At 38.2% G+C, this 20,556-nt stretch overlaps 11 protein-coding genes across 11 annotated transcripts; 7 read left to right on the top strand and 4 right to left on the bottom strand. All coding sequences in view use genetic code 12, as the record gives it.

Moving 5' to 3' along the window:
* Window positions 1–409: 409 nt before the first annotated feature.
* Window positions 410–2,716, top strand: I9W82_001476 (leucine-rich repeat domain-containing protein; the record flags this gene model as incomplete). Its single annotated transcript, XM_067690225.1, has 1 exon — window positions 410–2,716. One exon carries the CDS (start codon window positions 410–412, stop codon window positions 2,714–2,716), a length of 2,307 nt encoding a protein of 768 aa, XP_067551497.1.
* Window positions 2,717–3,095: 379 nt separating this feature from the next.
* Window positions 3,096–3,989, top strand: I9W82_001475 (palmitoyltransferase; the record flags this gene model as incomplete). The annotated part of the gene is made up of 1 exon (XM_067690224.1): window positions 3,096–3,989. The coding sequence occupies one exon, from the start codon at window positions 3,096–3,098 to the stop codon at window positions 3,987–3,989; it is 894 nt and encodes a 297-aa protein (XP_067551496.1).
* Window positions 3,990–4,161: 172 nt separating this feature from the next.
* Window positions 4,162–5,709, top strand: RPD31 (histone deacetylase; the record flags this gene model as incomplete). The annotated part of the gene is made up of 1 exon (XM_067690223.1): window positions 4,162–5,709. The coding sequence occupies one exon, from the start codon at window positions 4,162–4,164 to the stop codon at window positions 5,707–5,709; it is 1,548 nt and encodes a 515-aa protein (XP_067551495.1).
* Window positions 5,710–6,154: 445 nt separating this feature from the next.
* POS5 (NADH kinase) lies at window positions 6,155–7,462 on the top strand (the record flags this gene model as incomplete). The annotated part of the gene is made up of 1 exon (XM_067690222.1): window positions 6,155–7,462. The coding sequence occupies one exon, from the start codon at window positions 6,155–6,157 to the stop codon at window positions 7,460–7,462; it is 1,308 nt and encodes a 435-aa protein (XP_067551494.1).
* Window positions 7,463–9,364: 1,902 nt separating this feature from the next.
* Window positions 9,365–12,466, top strand: SSN6 (transcription regulator; the record flags this gene model as incomplete). The annotated part of the gene is made up of 1 exon (XM_067690221.1): window positions 9,365–12,466. One exon carries the CDS (start codon window positions 9,365–9,367, stop codon window positions 12,464–12,466), a length of 3,102 nt encoding a protein of 1,033 aa, XP_067551493.1.
* Window positions 12,467–12,592: 126 nt separating this feature from the next.
* I9W82_001471 (uncharacterized protein) lies at window positions 12,593–14,602 on the bottom strand (the record flags this gene model as incomplete). The annotated part of the gene is made up of 1 exon (XM_067690220.1): window positions 12,593–14,602. The coding sequence occupies one exon, from the start codon at window positions 14,600–14,602 to the stop codon at window positions 12,593–12,595; it is 2,010 nt and encodes a 669-aa protein (XP_067551492.1).
* A 204-nt stretch (window positions 14,603–14,806) lies between these two features.
* Window positions 14,807–15,433, bottom strand: YSA1 (ADP-ribose diphosphatase; the record flags this gene model as incomplete). The annotated part of the gene is made up of 1 exon (XM_067690219.1): window positions 14,807–15,433. The coding sequence occupies one exon, from the start codon at window positions 15,431–15,433 to the stop codon at window positions 14,807–14,809; it is 627 nt and encodes a 208-aa protein (XP_067551491.1).
* A 203-nt stretch (window positions 15,434–15,636) lies between these two features.
* On the top strand, window positions 15,637–15,945 carry I9W82_001469 (uncharacterized protein; the record flags this gene model as incomplete). Its single annotated transcript, XM_067690217.1, has 1 exon — window positions 15,637–15,945. One exon carries the CDS (start codon window positions 15,637–15,639, stop codon window positions 15,943–15,945), a length of 309 nt encoding a protein of 102 aa, XP_067551490.1.
* A 68-nt stretch (window positions 15,946–16,013) lies between these two features.
* HUT1 (Hut1p) lies at window positions 16,014–17,015 on the bottom strand (the record flags this gene model as incomplete). The annotated part of the gene is made up of 1 exon (XM_067690216.1): window positions 16,014–17,015. The coding sequence occupies one exon, from the start codon at window positions 17,013–17,015 to the stop codon at window positions 16,014–16,016; it is 1,002 nt and encodes a 333-aa protein (XP_067551489.1).
* Window positions 17,016–17,133: 118 nt separating this feature from the next.
* On the bottom strand, window positions 17,134–18,807 carry I9W82_001467 (signal recognition particle subunit; the record flags this gene model as incomplete). Its single annotated transcript, XM_067690215.1, has 1 exon — window positions 17,134–18,807. The coding sequence occupies one exon, from the start codon at window positions 18,805–18,807 to the stop codon at window positions 17,134–17,136; it is 1,674 nt and encodes a 557-aa protein (XP_067551488.1).
* Window positions 18,808–19,457: 650 nt separating this feature from the next.
* I9W82_001466 (GCY1) lies at window positions 19,458–20,345 on the top strand (the record flags this gene model as incomplete). Its single annotated transcript, XM_067690214.1, has 1 exon — window positions 19,458–20,345. One exon carries the CDS (start codon window positions 19,458–19,460, stop codon window positions 20,343–20,345), a length of 888 nt encoding a protein of 295 aa, XP_067551487.1.
* Between the last annotated feature and the right edge of the window lie 211 nt (window positions 20,346–20,556).

Here is a 20,556-nt window from a genome sequence, read left to right as displayed (position 1 = left end):
GATTGGACAGAAAAAATGAGACAAAATGTCAATGTCGCAAACATCACTTCTACGACATCGAAATTCTAGCTGCAAAATAATACGACACTCCCTTTTGGTAATACAAAGGAGTAAAGGGAGTAAGTCTTTTAAAACAACTCTTTTCAAGTACAGAATAGAACTTTCCACCCTTCACCTTGGATACTATATATATTTCTACTAGAATCTTCTTTTGCCTGTAGGTTGATACTTATAATCTCTATTGGTTTGGTCCACGCTACCTCTTGATACATGTAATTTTTACAACACACAGCTTCCTTACCCCCCTGAGATCAACGTCTATATAAATTCAAGTAAATTCCTTGCATTCTTCTTTTCAAATACTATTAGATCTTATACACACACAATCAATCAGCCATCAGATCTAACAATGAGTACCACCATACTAGCATTGTTCCCTACTGATGTATTGTATCAAATAATCTCACTCTTGGAGTTTTCCAACATCATCCAGATCATTTCTCAAGATGACCAATCCTTCTTGCAACTCCACCCAAGTTTGAAAACAGCAATTGGTAAAGTTATTCACGAGAAATCAGTCATCAAGTTCAATACAATGTACGAGGACTCCAGAAAAACTGACATTCCAAACGTCTACTACGATTATGATCCCCGATTTGAAACCAAGACCGATTGTAAAACCATGGTTGAGTTTTTGAAAATTGATCAATTTTGTGTTGATGAAGAAATTGAAGTTGAAATGGATGTGGTGTATAGAATTGACGCTATGACCGAAGTCCTCGACTTTACTGAATTTTTGCAAAAGTTGAGACCTAGCACTAGAACTAAATTGAGGCTTGACGTTACTGTGGCTGATGGTATTGCATACTTCATAACTCATCATATGAATCAAACACGCAAGTTCAATCTTCTTGGTCATTTGAAAGATCGGTTAACTGGTATCTCTGCCAATATTGCTTCAGTTTTTGGTTCGTATCAAGACTTGCAATTGGAACAATTTAAAAATGTTGACACTTTAGGATTTATCGATGGTGATGTCACAGGATCATTTGCAAACTTTAAAAATTTGACAACGCTTAAACTTGTCGGATTAAAGTACCTGTGGAGAAGAGATGATTTCGAATTCGATATATCTCAGTTGCCATTGACTTTGAAGAAGCTCGGACTTAGCCATTGTGATCGTATTTATCTCACTCCATCAGATAAAGAATTATTGAAAACAAAGCAATTCCCAACTATCGATGAATTTTCATTTCAATACGATCTGATGGCTCTTCCAATAGCAATATTCAGTGCTTTAACAATGATGTCTTATGCAGGGACTTATAGCATCAAAATCGATGCTCCTCGTCCTAAAATGTTTGTCCTTATTCAACATCTCGACGAAACCTTGTCGGAATTCATTGAAGAAAAAGAGTTTCGTTTAAAGTCATTGGTGGCAATCCAATGTGCTGACTCAAATCTCTTGCTGTTTGCAACTGAGGAATTGGCATTAACTCGTTGCTTGCAAATCACACCCATCGAGGGCTTATCTTCCAACTTGAAAATATTGTACTTGGCAGGAACAAGGATGAGCAACACCAATGAAATCTTTAGACACAATCTTTCCCAATTGACATATTTGAACTTGAGCGTAAACCACGATATCAAGTGGGAAGAATCAAATTTGGATTTTTCTCGATACACGAATTTGAGACATCTTGATTTGGGCTATACTGGAATTGGACAGTGTATTGATAAGTTTATCTTTCCTGACTCGGTGGAAACATTAATTTTGGATTCCAATGAATTGGCATCAGTTCTGAAAGTGTCTTTCCCTAGAAAATTAAAGTCTTTAGATTTGAACAATAATGAAATACGAAAGCTAATCAATGTGGCATTTCCAGATACACTTGAATTCTTAAATTGTTTCTATAACAAGATTGAAGAAGTTGATATTGCCAAAACCAACATCAAAACGTTATACTTGAGTTGTGGTGAATCCGACTTCACTTATCCTAAATTTACCAGTTCAATCAATTCGGTGCAATTTTTGAAATTGATTGGTTATGATGTTGCCGAGTTTCAATTACCGGATACTTTAATTGGTTTGGAATTGGAAAGCTGTAAGTTTGATAGCTTGAACTTTACTCCTAGGTCGAGTTTAAAGTATTTGAATGTTTGTGCCTGCCCCATATCTAATATCAACATCAGCTTCCCACCAATGCTTGAAGAAATCAACATTAATAAATGCGACTTGACTGGCATCCCGCCTTTGGTTGGAAGTTTGCAAAACCTAAAGGTTTTACGCATCCATTCAAATCCCATGAAAGTTGCAACTTGTAAATTTACCACAACATCAATTGAACACTTGTCTCTATCAACAAACCAGATTGAAGATGTTGATTTGCAATTTCCAGAGAATACAACAACAAATTTAAAGGTTGTTGCGTTTAATGATAACAAGTTGACGAAGTTTTCAATGACAAATATTGGTCATGAAAAGAATGGAGTCCAACATGCAAACTTGCGGGAATTGTGGTTGATTGGTAACAATTGCATAAAGGAAGATGAAAAGGATGCATTTGTGGCATCATTGCCAGCGTCGTTGAAGTACTTGTGGTTAATTGATAGCAAAATCAATTGGATTCATTCAAGGGACCATATGCCCCAAAATGAGTTCTCAGATGCTATGTTTGTAAAGTATGTTCCATTAGATATGTATTATGGGAACTAGTATGTTGGTGATGGTGAATAAAGGTTGCAAGAGTTTCTCTTTCCGTTAACTGTATCAACATCGTCTTTGTAGAAAATTGTGTCGCAGTTTTGCGACTTCGACATCCTCAAAAGAATTCACCACACCAGAACATCCATTTCACTCTCTCTCCCTCCCACCCCTGGCACACCAAATGAGAATGCTCAAACGCAACACACTCTTAATCTCCTGTGAAAAATTCTGTTGCCTATTTGCATCTCTCTTTCCCAAACTATTCGTTTCCGGAATAATTACATGGTCAATCTACGTCATGTTCTTTATCATTGCCCCCAAATACATTGAATCACAAGCATCCTTCTACATACAATCAAGTATCGTTCTTCTACTATGCATCCTCAGCATGATTTCCTACTTCAGAACTATACATAGTGGACCGGGGTCACCATTGGATTACCCACAGTTGAAAATCACCAATTATTCCGAAAACCCATTCGCTGAAGCCACCTCCATACCACGAGATGCTAGTCCAAGACCAAACCAAGAACCACCGGAATTTATGACTGTGCATACGTTGAAACTTGGAGGCAATCAGGGGTTCCGATACTGCAGTAAATGCAACTGTTGGAAACCTGATCGCACGCATCATTGTTCGAAACTGGGGAAATGCATATTGAAAATGGATCATTATTGTCCTTGGTTCTCGATATGTATTGGATATTTCAATTATAAGTTTTTCGTTCAGTTTTTGATGTATACTTCAGTCTACTGTTGGGCATTGTTTGGCATTACGTTTCGGGTCTTGTATGATATTTTGGCGACGGATAAGTATAAGGAGGAGTATCTTTCGATAAACATGATTTTATTGTGTGTGTTGGCATTGACTTTTGGGATTTCGTTAACTTTATTCTCATTGTTTTCAATCTTCATGGTATTTAAGAATACAACAACGATTGAGTTTCAAGAACAACGATGGAATTATCGTGGTGCTGATCGATACAATTATGAATTCGATGCAAATGGGAAACAAAAGAAGTTGACAAATATTTTCGATCTTGGATGGAAACAGAATTGGAAAGAAGTGTTTGGTGAGAGTGTCGTGACTTGGATATTGCCAATTTCAGTTACTGAGAAAGTTGCAAACTCAGGATTCAATAATGGAATCAATTTTAGGATCAATGAGGAAGTGTATAAGAAATGGTGCAATAACGCTGAGTTGCAGAACCAGTTGAATGAGCAATTGTCGAATTTCAAAGATAGGGTAAGAAGAGAAAGGGAGAGTTATGTAGAGGTGTAGATAAATAATTGTTTTTGCATTTGGTAGCGAAGAGCCGTATGGAAAGAAAAATTTCCACCGACATTTTCCCAAGGTAAACAAAAAAAGAAAAGAAGAGGTAGAGATAATCACCAGCATCGAATAGTTCACAGTCCACCCGAACTTTACACTCATTTACATTATTTACATTACAATGTATACGCAACTCCCCTTTGACGAGCTCAAAGTCGATCCGACGCAAAAGAAAAGAATCGCTTATTTCTACGATGCCGATATAGGAAACTACGCATACGGAGCCGGCCACCCAATGAAGCCCCATCGTATAAGAATGGCCCACTCGCTCATAATGAACTATGGGCTCTACAAGAAAATGGAAATCTATCGTGCCAAGCCCGCCACCAAGCAAGAAATGTGTCAATTCCACACTGATGAGTATATTGATTTCATTAGTCGAGTGTCACCTGACAATTTGGACATGTTTAATAAGGAAAGTGTCAAGTTCAACGTTGGTGATGATTGTCCTGTGTTTGATGGGTTGTTTGAGTATTGTGGAATCAGTGGTGGTGGGTCGATGGAAGGTGCGGCAAGATTGAATCGAGGTAAATGTGACATTGCTATAAATTATGCTGGTGGGTTGCATCATGCAAAGAAGTCTGAAGCTTCGGGGTTCTGTTACTTGAATGATATTGTGTTGGGTATAATTGAATTGTTGAGGTACCATCCGAGAGTATTGTACATCGATATTGATGTTCATCATGGAGATGGAGTTGAAGAGGCGTTCTACACTACTGATCGAGTAATGACATGTTCGTTTCACAAGTATGGGGAGTTTTTCCCGGGAACTGGTGAATTGAGAGATATTGGAGTTGGAAAGGGGAAGTACCACGCTGTTAATGTCCCATTACGAGACGGTATTGATGATGCAACATACAAGTCGATTTTTGAACCGGTGATTTCCAAGATTGTTGAATGGTATCAGCCATCAGCTATTGTTCTACAATGTGGGGGTGATTCATTAAGTGGTGATAGATTGGGTTGTTTCAACTTGTCGATGGAAGGACATGCAAATTGCATAAATTTTGTCAAGTCACTCAATATCCCATTGATGGTGTTGGGAGGTGGTGGATACACCATGAGAAATGTGGCTAGGACCTGGGCTTATGAGTCGGGTTTATTGAACAATGTCAAGTTACCGGCAGAATTACCATATAATGAGTATTATGAGTACTATGCACCAAATTATTCCTTAGAAGTACGTCCATCCAATATGTACAATCAAAACTCACCTGAGTTCTTGGACAAGATCATGACTAGTATTGTTGCCAATTTGGAAAATACCAAACATGCACCATCCGTGCAAATGAATAATGTGCCTAATGATCCTGAGGATTTGGGTGATGTTGAAGAGGATAATGCTGAGGCAATTGATACTAAAGGAGGATCAGAAATGAGTCGGGATGCGCAAATACAACCGGAAAATGAGTTTTACGATGAAGATGATAAAGATGCAGGAGAAAAGAATATAGAGGAGAATGGTGTTAAGGAAAACAATGGAGAGGGAAGTAAAGTTGAAGAGAAGGAGGATGTGAATATGGATGGCGATGACACGCAGAACAACACCATTGAAGAGGATAAAACGAAAGATGAAACAAAAGATGAAACTGGAGATGTTTCAATGTTGACAGAAGAAGAGTTGAAGGAAATTGAATCTATGAATGAGGAAGCTTTAAAGAATGAGTAGATTTTAATAAAATGATAGTGTATTATTAAAGTAACCCTTTTTAGTAAGAAGCTATTCTTCTATCACTCCGTTTGGATAATCACTCCACAAATATCCCAACACAAAAGAGAGTTGGAGGAGAGAAAAAAAAAAAATAGTTACCACGAGATCCGCTCCGAGGAGGCGTTACATTACCCTCGGCAGAAAACGCATTACATACACTAAGTAGCATATTGTTATTCAACGGCGAGTATTTATCCGTTGAAAGTGCCCTTCCCGCTTCATCCATATTTTTCACTGTTTAGTATTTTTTGCCTAAAAATAATATCGAATGATCATTCACAACTTTATATTGCCAAGTTTATCACCACTCAAAGTATACAATAGACTAACAATTGCATCTAAGTTGTACACATCCCTAGTACTTCTACCGAACTTGCATCAACAGAAACGACACATATCGAAAATGTCAGAGACAACCACGCAACATAAGGAATCTCAATTCACAATCAAGTCGTGTCGTGATTTACCATCTGCTCGTTTCCCTGAATATATCAAGTCGCCACATAATCGATTATACAATATAGCATGGAGGGAAAGACCACTTTCAAATGTGTTTTTAGTAAAGAAACCATGGGAATCTAGTGTGCGTGATGCAATGATTGAATTGATAAACCATTTGCATATGAATTACCCCTGTGTCAATGTAATTGTTGATGAAAATGTTGCTGACGAATTAAAGAGTGAAACGTTTAGTGTTGATAAGCAATTGGATTCTTCAGTGAAGCATGTCATTTATACTGGTTCCAAAAAGGAGATTATTGGCAAGACTGATTTATTAATTACACTTGGTGGGGATGGTACCATTTTACGAGGTGTTTCTTTATTTTCCAATGTTCAAGTACCACCAGTCTTGTCATTTGCAATGGGTACGTTGGGGTTTTTGTTGCCATTTGATTTCAAGAATTGTATGCTGTATTTTGCTTTAGTTTATGAAAATCGAGCTCAAGCGTTGCATAGAAACCGATTGGAGTGTCATGTGGTTAGAAAAGCCGATGCCAAAGTATGTGAACAAGCAGAACGAGAAGAAGGTGAAGTTGCTGCCGTTAGGAATAAAAAGAGGAGACTAGTTGCTGAAATGGAGGATAGTAGTGATGAGGATGGAGATTTGGTTATTCCTGAGAATCAAAGTATGATTCATGCAATGAATGATATTTCAATCCATCGTGGAAGTTCACCCAATTTGACATCGTTGGATATTTACATTGATAGGGAGTTTTTCACAACTACTTATGCCGATGGAATAATCTTTTCCACTCCAACTGGTTCAACTGCATATTCATTATCAGCAGGAGGATCAATAACTCATCCAGCAGTGGCATGTATTTTGCTTACTCCGATTTGTCCTCGATCACTTTCATTCCGGCCATTGATCTTGCCTTGTACATCAGATATTATGGTGCGATTATCAAAGACCAATCGTAGTTCATTTATTGAGTTGACCGTTGATGGTATTAGTCAACAAGATTTACATCCAGGTGATGAATTACATATAACTTCAGAAACAGTTGTGGCTGCAAATAATAGTATAAAGAAACAAAAGAAAAGCAATGGAGAAGCTGTACACAACAATAACGATGGAATTGAGTATAGTGATAAGAATGGTATATGGTGTGTTGCTACTAATCAAAACCAATGGTCAAAAGATTTAAACAGTTTATTGGGATTCAATAGTTCATTTAAAGGACAGCATAAGAAGAAGCTGCACCTATAGGAGAAAGAAAGAAAAAAAAAAAAAAAACACTAGATATGATACTTGTGGTGTGTGTATGGTATAAATGAGATATTACGAAGAAGTAACCAGACTGGAAATTAGTCATGTCGTCGTAGCTTAATCTCTTTATTATGAAGCTGAAGCCCGTTTTTGGTTGTAAAAGCAAACGGAGTCAATCTCAATGTCGTGTCACATTCTCTAAAAAATTGACACGACATAGGATAGATGGGGTGTAAGACAATCCATTTTTTTTACACCCCTTTGTCTGTGGGAGAAGAAAAAAATTTTCTCTCTATTTTTGTGTTAAAGGCTTTTGAGATTTTCAAAGATTTTTATTTTTCGAAGAAAAAGGGGGTGCAGAAAATTTAGTTGAGAGTGAATGACGAGGGTGACTAAATAACCTAAAAAGTATATGCTGGCCGGCTGGTTGGTTGGTTAACTGTAATGCGAGTCTCTAAAATTTGTATGATGCTGTATTTGATATGTGCTTCTTCTACTTTCCATGTGTGAGTCAAGGGGGTGGTGAAAGATAGTCATTATGGGGTGTAATTTTTTTGGTTTTTTTGTTTTTCTAGATTTCCATAACAAATAAAAGTCACACCCACACACACACAAAATGTCAATTTTACACCCCCTGCTGGAAAAAAAACAAGAGACAGAATTACGTAATCGTACAGCTTCTGCTTTGTCGGTTATTACGTAATTATAAGGTACTACTACTACTCCCCACAAATATTGTTTGGTCTTGTGGTGAAAACGTATCCTAAGACATAGAAGACACTATGTAACCTATATAGAATAGAGTGAGAAGTCACGTGTTAAGCAGAATGGCTAAGTCCCGGTGGTTCTTTTTTCTTTTCGTATTGCATAAAGATGTCTGTTTTTTCTGGGGATAATGCTGGTCCAATGTGTTGCAAGAAAAGGAAAATAGAATCTGCTATCTAGTAACCCAATCAAAAGAAAGAGTGGTCTCATGTAGATTACGTAGTTGATATAGGTTGAAATAAGAGAGACAGTATGATAGGGTACATTAGATGTTTATAAAAGAGACTAAACTAAGTAAGCTAGTTTTGTATTAATTCTATATTTTCAAAATTTGATTGGTTTATTGATTTGGTATGTCGTAAAAATATACAGATTTAAAATATTTCTTTAAACACGAATAAAAAATATAAAATAAAATATAAAATATAAAATTGAATATAAAATTAAATATAAATATAAAATATATATAAAATATAAAAATATAAAAATTAAATTAAACGACAAACACACCAAAAAAGAAATTTTATAAAAACATTTTAAAAAAAAATGCTCAATAATCACACACCCCACCTCAACTTATTTTAAGACAATATATATATATATATTCTAACAGATACACTTACTATTACATATATCAAACACTAAGAATTACATACTACTAGTATTTATCGTCTGTATATATACTAATGGTGTAGTGTCCCTGCTGTAATTTTTGACAACTCTGCCTCACCAAAAATAAAAAAATAAAATAAACTAAACTTAACACAAAAATCTTTTTTATTTTTTATTTTCAGTTTCTTTATTTCTGTTGTTCTTTTCTTTTGGAGACAGAGAGAGAGAGAGAGAAACCAAAAGAAAAAGGAAAAATTATCAACCAAAAGACAAAAAAACAAAAGACAACCAGACAACCAGACAACCAAGTCGAGGATACTTTTTGCAACAGCACCAACGGATTTCAGTATACAGAGTACATCAAACAACACAACTCTGATATACTATTCTGATACATATATACATATATACATCATTTATCCAAAACATCTAAAAGTGTGTGTGATTATATAAGACTCACCTCATTACTCAACAACACACATTTGTATTAACCCAACACCCCAGTCTGACTAAAACACTTTTACCATGTATAATCCTTCCCACTCAATTGTTGTTGGGAATAAACAACCACCTCCACCTACTTTGAATGGAGGTATTCATCCCCAATCAAACTCTGGTGTTGCACCACCACCACCTCAACAACAACAGCAACAACAACAGCAACAATACCAGCAACAACAACAACAACAACCTCATGCTACAGGACCAGGAATGATTGTTGCTGCAGCTCAAGCTACTGCCAACCAACAAGCAGTAGCACAGGCTCAAGCACAGGCCCAAGCTCAAGCACAAGCTCAGGCTCAAGCTCAAGCTCAAGCCCAAGCCCAAGCCCAAGCCCAAGCTCAAGCTCAAGCTCAACAAGCTCAGGCAAACCCAGCTGCAACTGCTCTCAGTGAAACCACTTCCTCCACTTGGTTAGCAATTGGATCCTTGGCTGAAAGCTTGGGAGATTTCGACCGTGCAATGTCTGCATACGACTCGGCCTTGAGACACTCACCAAACAATCCTGAAATTTTAACTAAATTGGCTAATGTCTACCGTTCCAAAGATGTGTTTTTCAAAGCAGCAGAGTTGTATGAACAAGCACTTAATTTTAATCCTGAAAATGGTGAAACTTGGGGTTTATTAGGACACTGTTATTTAATGTTGGATGACTTGCAAAGAGCTTATGCTGCTTATCAAAGAGCCTTGTACTATTTGGAAAATCCCAATGTACCGAAATTATGGCATGGTATTGGTATTCTTTATGATCGATATGGTTCTTTGGAATATGCTGAAGAAGCATTTGTTCGTGTTTTGGAATTGGATCCTAATTTCGAAAAAGCTACGGAAATTTATTTCCGATTGGGTATCATTTACAAACATCAAGGTAAATTACAACCAGCATTGGAATGCTTTCAATATATTTTAAACAATCCTCCTCCACCATTGACTCAACCAGATGTTTGGTTTCAAATTGGATCAGTTTTGGAACAACAGAAAGATTGGAATGGAGCTAAAGAAGCTTATGAAAAAGTACTACAAGTTAACCCCCAACATGCAAAAGTTTTGCAACAATTGGGTTGTCTTTATTCTCAAGCTGAACTGAATCCACCAACTCCAGGTCAAAGTAATGGTTCCTCTACTACTCGTCATGAACCTTTTCAACAAGATTTAAATATCGCATTGAAATATTTGACCCAATCTTTGGAAATTGATTCTACTGATGCTCATTCTTGGTACTACTTGGGTAGAGTTCATATGATTAGAGGTGATTTCAATGCAGCATATGAAGCATTCCAACAAGCTGTCAATCGTGACTCTAGGAACCCAACTTTTTGGTGTTCTATTGGTGTCTTGTACTATCAAATTAGTCAATACCGTGATGCATTGGATGCTTATACTAGAGCCATTAGATTAAACCCATATATCAGTGAAGTTTGGTATGATTTGGGAACCTTGTATGAAACTTGTAATAATCAAATTAGTGATGCTTTAGATGCCTATAGACAAGCTGAACGATTAGATCCAGGCAATCCTCATATAAAGGCAAGATTGGATCAATTGATTAAATATCAACAGGAAGGAAATACTCATGCTCCTCAACCTCCACCATCTATTCAACAACCAAGATTACCTCAAGGAATGGTTTTGGAAAGCAATCAACAACCAGGTCAACAAGGGCTGCCTGGTGGTGCTCAACAATTGCAAAGTGGTCAAGCTCCAGGGCAACCTTTTGGCCAGCCACAGCAGCAGCAGCAGCAGCAACCACAACAACAACAGCAGCCACAACCACAACAGCAGCCGCAGCAAGCTCCACCTCCACATCAGTTTGCTCAGCAAGCTCCACCTCACGCAAACAATGAGACACAGCAAGGTCCGCCTCAATTGAGTGCAGGAAACCATCCTGGATCACAATTGCCAGGTCCACCTCCACCACACCAGCAATTGCCTCAGTACCAGCAAGGACAACCAGGAACAGCAGCAGGTCTTTCTCAGTATCAAAGCTCGAATACAAGTCAACAACAGCAAGCGCCTCCGCAGCAAGTTCCAATACCCCAACAGCAAGCTCCAGCTTATGGCCAACAGCCTACTCACCAGCCGCAACCACCTATTCAAGTGAACCAAAGTGAGCCATCACAACCGAGTCCTGCATTACCTGCCTTGAACAACTCGAATCCGCCAAGTACTGCAAATATTGAAACAAAACCAGCTTTGGAAGCTAATTCTAATGAGGTGAAGGAGGAGTCCAAGAAGCATCTAGAGAAGGAAAGTTCTGTTCAAGTTGCGAAATCTGAACCACAAGTGCAACAGGAGACTCCAGTGCCAACGCCTCGTCCTGAAGAGCCAGCACCTGCTGAAAGGCAAGAGACTGAAAAGGAGAAAGAAGCTGTTCAACAGGATCAAGATGTTGAAATGAAACCGGAGGAGGATCAACCTGAAGCTGCCACGTCACCAGCAATTGATGCAGGTGCAAATAAAGCCAACAGTCCTAATGGGAAACATGACTTGGAAGACAAAGAAGATTCAGATAAAGTTTTGAAAAAGAAGGATGTTGAAGAGAAACCGGCAACTGAAGCCGATCAGGCAAACAGGACAGAAGAGTCATCAAAGCCAATCCAAGAGGAGGTTAAGATATCAACAACGTCTGGAGTTGAACCGTCTGATCCATCTGCCCAACAACCAAACCCAGGAACTCCTGCATCTGCTGATGTGCCACCTGTACCTACTGAAGGTTCCACCTCATCGGTGCCTCGTTTTTCAAGTAATGTGACTGGCAAAGAGGCCGAGAAGGAGGAAGAGGATGTAAATCCTAACGACCCTGATGAAGTTGTGTCTGGTGCTATCCCCGCTGGAAAGAAAGACAAGAGTGATCGTGATGGCGAAGGTGAGCCGGTTGTGCAGGACCATCATCATGCGGGTGAAACCTCAGCAAGAGAGGAAAAGCATGAAGAAGAGCGCAAGAAATCTGAAGCTGAGGAAAGTGAAAAGAAGGTTGAGGGTGAAAAGAAGGATGATGTTGAGAGTAAAGATGACGGTGCAAAAGAGCAAGATGGCGATGCTTCTGCTCCTGATGCTAAAGAGAAGGAAAATACTGAACCTCCAATGAGACAAGTTGAAGAAGATGAGAATTATGACGATGAATAAGCAAAAGACATTTTGATGGACTAGTCCATCTTTATATTTTTTTCTTTTATACATTTTATTGTATCAATAAAGATATGTATTATTACATATGACTTTGTAGCCATTCCCTGTGCGTGCCTTTTTCCTCTACTGTGGGAAATTGCCTGGTATATTCGTGAGATTATTAATCAACGATTCACTCACTTCAGCCAACGCACCACCATCAGCACCGTCCCCACTTTCATCATCGCTTCCACTGCCGTTTCTCCCCTCTTGTAAAAGACTTGCCGTCAAGCTTTTGAAAAACCCAAGATCATGAGTATCAACCAGAACGATACGTGACATTTGCTTCACTTTTTTCCTCGCCATGTAAAGTTGCGGCAACTCCTTGCCAATGGCAACAAGCACCAATCCGACAATGTTGGCAATAAGTATGCGTTTATCTATATGTAACTTGTCATATGCAATGAAATGCTTTCTAAGTAATGGAACTATCAAAAGACCAACTTTGGAAGCTAAATATGGCCAGAATATTGTTGTTAGTGTCTTGATTATGATTCCATTTGACGCTAGGGGTGAAGAATAGTCGAATCGGAGACATGCCCATGTGAATTTGACATTTGATATCAATTTCAATTTCATGTACTTGAGCCATGTGTGGCGGAGTGCGTGCATGTAGATGATTTGTTTCTGAGCAAATTTAACCCAGGTGGAAACCATGGGGATGTTGAATGATGATGATGATGATGATGATGTACTACTTGCGTCGATTCGTTTATCGATGTTGTGGTAAATTTTGCGGTTCCGTGTTGTGATATCATTCAATTGACTATTCAAATCTTCCAATTGATCAATTTCCGACTCACTTAGACTATTTGCAATTGTTCGTGGTCTTGATTCCATAGTAAGGTTGAAATATGCTCGATTGAATGAAAGACGATAAACGAGATCATATATCCATCGCAATGGCACCAACATTGAAATTATATTGTTTGTAGATAGGAAGTCGATATTTCTCAACGGGTTCATTATGGTGAACCCATGTTGAAGTCCAGAAGCGACATCAGTTTTCACATTGCTGTAAATGGCACGAAATAAAGCATGATCCCCAATGGATGAAATGTATGCACTAATCATAAACTCAGTAACCAACGCACTAGGAAACTCGTCATCGCGCTTGCCGAAAATTAACTTGAATATCGACGATGATCTAGCCCGATACATGACAATTGGCAATACTGGAATACGAGAAAATTTCAATGGATCAATTAACCCCTGTACCAAAGCTTGTTCTAAATTGTCAACGGCATATGAAGCAGAGTTGCCAAATAGCAATTTCGATAATGACGAGTACGTGCTTTGTGACTTGAGCAAGGATTTACGTGTCAATAACCGTATCAATAAAGGTGCAGGAATAATCTTGTCCATCATTTTCAAACCTACACTAGTTAATCCAATGTATCCCAATGACGCAATACCTGTAAGTGCCGATGTGATTCCAAGAAATACGGTACCATATCGGACTAACTTTGCAGTTGTCGATTTCAAAGCCGTGTGGAGAGTGAGTAGCAATGACCTTTTCATTGAAAACATGATCCATTTCTTGCATTGTGGACATGGTGCTAAGATGTAGACGAGAGTTTCCTTAGAGTGGGGAATCACTCCACTACTATGGCTGCTTCCGCCACTTGAATGTGTTGAATTCTGATCATGAGCTAAATCCTGCTCATCTCCAAATGATCCATTATCACTATCCTCATCAGTCTCATCTTCATTATTAGTAAATGTCGTTATATTGTTAAACCAACTCTCCAAAGCCAGAGCCGTTAAATCTATTCTGATTGTCGTGTTCCCAGTATTAGCAGGTGCTTGGCCTATGCCTATATCACCAGCATGTTCCTGATGCATTCTTGACAATAAGGATGAGTCGGCACGTTCTGTAGTTGCATGAATCACACGTAATTTACTAGGAGGAATGGTGTCAAGCCAGTCTAACAAGCATCTTCGATGGCAAACTAATGAACATGTCGAGCATGGTTTTAACATATCTTTAGCATCATGGATAGTGCCAAAGGATGGGATATCGATATCAGTTCCCAAGCAGAAACAGCATGAGTCGGATGATTCTGTGTTTTCGGTAGGATCTATGCTCGTCATTATGGGGAGATTATGAAAGCTCTAGCAAATCTGGGGCAGAATCACAAGCTGAAAAATGAACATTTTGCGGATTTATTTTTTTTTGTTGGGGAAATCACGTGAATAAACAAGGGTCTAAGAGGAAATCTACAACAGTTTACAACTAAGGCATCTCTTTTAATACAGGGGGTGTCTCTAGTTGATCTACTAACACAACTGAATCACTCACAATTTGAAAGTTTTTGCCAATTCCAAACCTTTAGCAAAATGATACAACCTAGCATCAACAGAACATCCTTCCTTTTCACACATCTTTTCCATTTCTTCCAACAAGTTCTCCAAAGGAAGAGTAAAAGTCTCTATAAACTCATTATCTTCCAATTCTGGCACTGGGTTTTGATTCTTCGGATCTTTCAAATCGATATCAACATGAGCCAAAACCATATTGGCATTAGTCAAACCTGGGTCACTAAACATAATCAGCGACTGTTTGCGGAATTTGCCATGGTATCCAGTCTCTTCAAGTAATTCTCTAACTGCGGTACTCTCTATCGTCTCTTTAGGATCAACTAAACCGGCCGGTAATTCAATCAATACTTTCTCACAAGGTGGACGAAACTGTTTCACCAATACCAATTCCTTGGCTTTATTTTCGTGATGTAATATAGATACTATAGATACTGCGTCGACGTTGGTAGTTTCGGATCTGGTGGTTCTAACGGCCATTTCCCATTGCTTGGGTTTACCATCGGGGTCATTGTATTCAATCTTTCTAGTTTGGATCCATTTGCCTTGTTGCAAAGGTTCAATTGCTGTTACTCTTGCCTTGTATGGAGAAGCTTTCGATGACATTGTACGTGTAAGTGCTCTTCTAAGCATAAAAAGAATTGGCAGAGAAAAGGTGGGTTGATTGCTTTTCTAAGGAAAATTGCAAATCCGAGGGAGAGAAAATTCCCGAGCGCATCAATCTATTACACATCATAAAGAGACACTGATCAGTGGCAGACACATCGCTTCACATCTTCCTGTCACATACACTCTATAGCCCCTTGAATATGACCCAACAAGATGAATTAAACCAAATCAAATCGAAAATTCAAGAACACTTGGTGGCATCAGGAAACTATGATCTAATCAACAAACAACTCAAACTACAGCTATACGAAAGTGGATGGTATGATAAAGTTGCCCAGATTGCAAATGATAGACTAAATGAAGGTGGTGATAAGAAGAAATTGGAAACAAAGAACTTGAGTGATTTGTATGCATATGTTAGGCCAAAGGCTGAAGAATCGATACCGCCTGAAGTGAAGGAAAATATAAAGAAAAAGATTGAAGAGTATTTGGATGGAATTATACAGTGATGATGGGAAGAGGTGCTTTACATGTAAATAAACAGTATACAAATACACAAGAGCTTTTTAATTCCTGTCTAATCAGTTTTAGGCTTTCTCTTTTGTTGAAATTTGGTAAAAGCTTCAAATCCAATACCACCAAACACCAACAAAACGCCAATCCACTGCTTAATATTCAAATAATGGCCAAAAAGCACCACACTCAACATCATACTCAACATTTTCCTCGTCACGGTTGCCGTTATCAATACAATTGAGTCAAAATGTTCCAATATGATGAATATAAACACTTGTCCTATAGCCCCACATCCGGCAAAAACGACAACATCATAAAGTAATTGTGGATATCTTTGGATAAAGTTGTAAGTATGGCTAATCTCTGATCTTTGAAATAGGACAATGTATCCAGCAGTAAGGACAAAGATAAACAAGTTTAAAACGCACATCAATTTGGCTCCGGTGAATTTTCTCTTTAGTGGGATTTTGAACAATTGGTCCTGGGTGGAATTTGTCAACCCGTCAAGCAACATGCTTCCGATTAAATAAGCCAATCCCAAAGCTGTATTTCCATCATTAATCTTTTTACTCTCTTTAGAATGAGCCAAGGTAAATATCGTCACTCCCAAAGTGACCATCAGTGCAACAACATACTTAAACAATGGGAATCTAGTCTTGTATAACGTGAAATGGACAAACATTACCGGGATCAATTTACACGATTTAGCCAACAAATACGCCAAGTAATCCAAGTGCGTTAATGATTTATACCCTACTGGCGATGCAACACTCGAACAAATGGATATTAAAACCAATGACTTGAACACCAGCCACCCTTGTTTCCCATTCTGGGTGAATACGTCAAATGGAGATGACTTTTCCGTCAATACTGTGTATATCAATCCAACAATCGATGCAAGCAAAGCTTGAACGGTGTTGACTATTAGTGGTGCTCGAAAGAATTCATTGTCGCCATAGGGAGTAGTGTTGATACGTTCTTGCAAGACGGACCATGTAAGGAACGTACTATATAGACCCAAGACACATATTGCTAATGACAATGCCAGTCCTTCCTTCTTCATAAGCGGTTTGTTGTGGAGGAATAACTGGTTCTGATTAAGTCCAATTTTTCAGTTCTACGCGTTGTAAATTTTTGAACAACTCATCAAATTATGCTTTACATCTCTATTCCTACAGTATCTACTTACGACCACCGAATATACCAAAGAACCCACGCTTCTTCGTGTCTTCGGCACTGGAATCGGTTGATGGGGTGGGTGCTTGTGCAGGTTGCACAGATTCCGCTTCAGGCAGTATATAATTGAATGCAATATCAAACAACACTGGTTTACACATTACTGGCTCGATGTTGTCAAGATTAATCACCTCCAAGCCAATAGGAAACTTTCTTGTATCTTCAATGGTATATTTCGCGCATGCTGCTTTCTTTCCTTGTTCGAATTGGGCACTAACTTGAGCTTGTAAAACTTTCTTCTCCACTTGCGCCTTGAAAAGAGCAACTTGGGAATTGGAGCTAACCTCGAATGGAAAGTCAACTTTGTAAAAATCGCCTTGGTTCTCTAACTGTTTGTTGATATGGTTGTAGATCTTTAAACTTTCGGAAAATCGATTGTTAAATTGATATGACTCGGCAATAATGACATTTTTTTGACTTTGGTAAAACTTTTCCAAATTCTCTAGCGAGTAATATAAATCTTCATCATTGTAAACACCTGGAAGCTCTTTCAACTCGTCAACGAGTTTAATCACACCGAGGTAAATTCTAATGATATCTTTGTTATCTTCAACATTATTATGAGCTGCCAATTGTCCCACCAACAACAAATCTCTCTTGAGTTTTGTAAAGAGCAAGTTGTAGTTGATGTAGGTTAACAAGATTGCTCTATCTTGAACCTTTTCCATATCATCATCATCTTGATTTTTCAGAGTATCTTCTTTGTGCAACTCCAATATACTAATCCAAGATGCAATTACGTGATCAAACTGGTTGGCATCGTTGTAATTCAACCACTCCTTGTTACCTGTCAATTCCTGAATTTTGTATGCGAGTTCGTCGTTGTAAATTGTGGCAACATGACCTCTCCAATCAACTTCTTTTTGCAATTGAACCGATGACGAGATGTCTTTGGTGAACAGTGGGTCAATCAAGCTAAGAACAGGTGATATTTCAGGGAAGGAGTTCTCATGGCAATACTTTCTTGATAAAGTTTTCAAATCCGTTGCTGGTACATTATCCAATTGCGATGCTGCCAAATTTAAGGAAGGATCAACGGTGTTTTCAAGAAGTTCAGTACACAATGTCTTGTTGAAAGATTCCTTATCGCTATCTTGTGCATTCAAATAATCCAAACTGCATTTAGCTATTGAAAATGCATTCAATGCTTTTGACCATTGTTTTCTGGTTATTGACAATTGCCCAGCAACCAACGCAGCATAAATATACACCTCTATGCGAATTTTTGTATTGGCTTCACCATTTGTCAACTTTATCAAGTTATCGACATGGAATAAAGCTCTCTTCATTTTCGTTTTCAAAAGAGTTGTGTATGAAGATGATTTCTCACTATTGATGTCCAATTTAGCTTTAATCTCATGTGCATACAACATATCTCTCTCGGCTAAAAGTAACTCGAGCAAACCATAATCCTTGTTCTCATCATACTGTTGAGGGGTAATTTTCGAAGTTTGTACCTTTGCACTGTAATTTTTGGTATCCTTGGTGACCAAATTTAGATCACGACGTAATTTAAGAATTCTCTTGTTGGTTCTTGTTCTTTGTCTTTTGAAATCATCGGCTGTCACTAAATAAGCACTCAAACGAGCACCCAATGTAGTATTAAGAACTGACTCCATCCTTTGCTGAAAATGCAAGCGTTCAGTGAGCTCAACTGTTCAATGTTCAATGAAATTTTTTTTTTTCGTTCTTCAGCGCTTCATTTTACGACGACACTTTACACACGACATTTGGACAAAACAGGGTTTAGTGTGGAACAGTAGTATTGAAGAGACATAGAGAGATCTACAATTACAAATTGCATTGGCATACAACTCTAGCATGTGCTGGAAAGGCTTTTTCATTGGACTTGAAAGTATCAGTGTCCACAATGGTGCCGTGTCGGCGCTATGAATGAATTTCTATCACAAAACTGTAACCACCATTCTTCCACTGACAAATGCAAAATGATGTCATTATGAGTTTCATGTGCGCTTGCCCTTTTGGGTAATGTTCCGAGCTAGTCACCTCGGAGTACCGTTGGCATTCCATTCCAAAAACTCTTCTCCCTCCTATTGTATGTGTGGCGTCAAATCTTTTCTTTTTTTTGTTTCTTGCTGCTGTCAGAGATTTTGTCACATACCGAACGGCAAAATAATGGCAAACGGCAAATTTTGGAATTAGCAACTACATAATTAATAATAATATAAATAGTTGTTGAAATCACTCGACAATTTAATTCAACCACACATTTCTTTTCACTACATATTAATTAAACAAACAAACAATTATGTCAGCTCAATTGAAAGTCAACACAACTGAATTCACCTTAAACACCGGCGCTAAGATCCCCGCTGTTGGATTGGGAACGTGGCGTGCTAGTGAGAAAGATGCCGCTTACAACTCTGTTTTAACTGCATTGAAGAACGGTTACAGACACATTGACACTGCTGCTATCTATGGAAATGAAGAAGAAGTTGGTAGAGGAATTGCCGCTGCAAACATCCCAAGAGAGGAATTGTTTGTTACTACTAAATTGTGGAACAAAAAACACAAGGATGTTGAAGCTGCTTTGGATGAATCATTGAAGAAATTGGGTCTCGATTACATTGATTTGTATTTGATCCATTGGCCAGTTTCAACTGACCCTGAAACTGACAAGCCATACACTGATCACGATTTCGTTGACACTTGGAAGACTTTACAGAAGATTTACAAGGAAGGTAAAAAAGTTAAGGCCATTGGTGTTTCAAACTTTACGGTTAAGAAGTTGGAAAAACTTTTGAATGCTGACGGCGTTGATGTTGTGCCAGCTGCTAACCAAATTGAAGCTCATCCATTATTGACTCAACCTGAATTGTACGACTACTTGAAGTCAAAGAATATCGTATTGGAAGCTTACTCACCATTGGGCTCTAGTGAATCCCCATTGTTCAAGAACAAGACCATTACTGACATTGCTGAGAAGAATGGTGTTGAACCAGCACAAGTTTTAGTCTCATGGGCTGTACAAAGAAACACTGTTGTTTTGCCAAAGTCTGTAACTGACTCAAGAATCATCTCCAACATCAAGACATTCACTTTGAGTAAGGAAGATTTTGAAACTTTGAACAAACTTTCTGAAAAGGATGGTGTTGTTAGAACTTGTGACCCAGACTTCAACAGCTTCAAAGATTAAGCAAACAAAAAAGTGTAGATTTATATTATAGATTAATAGAATATACATGATTTTATATGCATTTGCTATTGTAAAACTTGTGTCTGTGAAGGTTTTAAATATCTGGCGCTTAGCAGTATATGTCCCTTTGGTGGGGAAAATTTATAAACCCGAGCCTGATTGAAGATTGATTCTGTGAGATCTAAAAAAAAAAAAAAAAAAAGTTTTCTAC

This window comes from Candida metapsilosis (assembly GCF_017655625.1).
Source record: "Candida metapsilosis strain BP57 chromosome Unknown scaffold1, whole genome shotgun sequence".
Classification (NCBI taxonomy): domain Eukaryota; kingdom Fungi; phylum Ascomycota; class Pichiomycetes; order Serinales; family Debaryomycetaceae; genus Lodderomyces; species Lodderomyces metapsilosis.
This window is presented reverse-complemented; position numbering and strand designations above follow the sequence as displayed.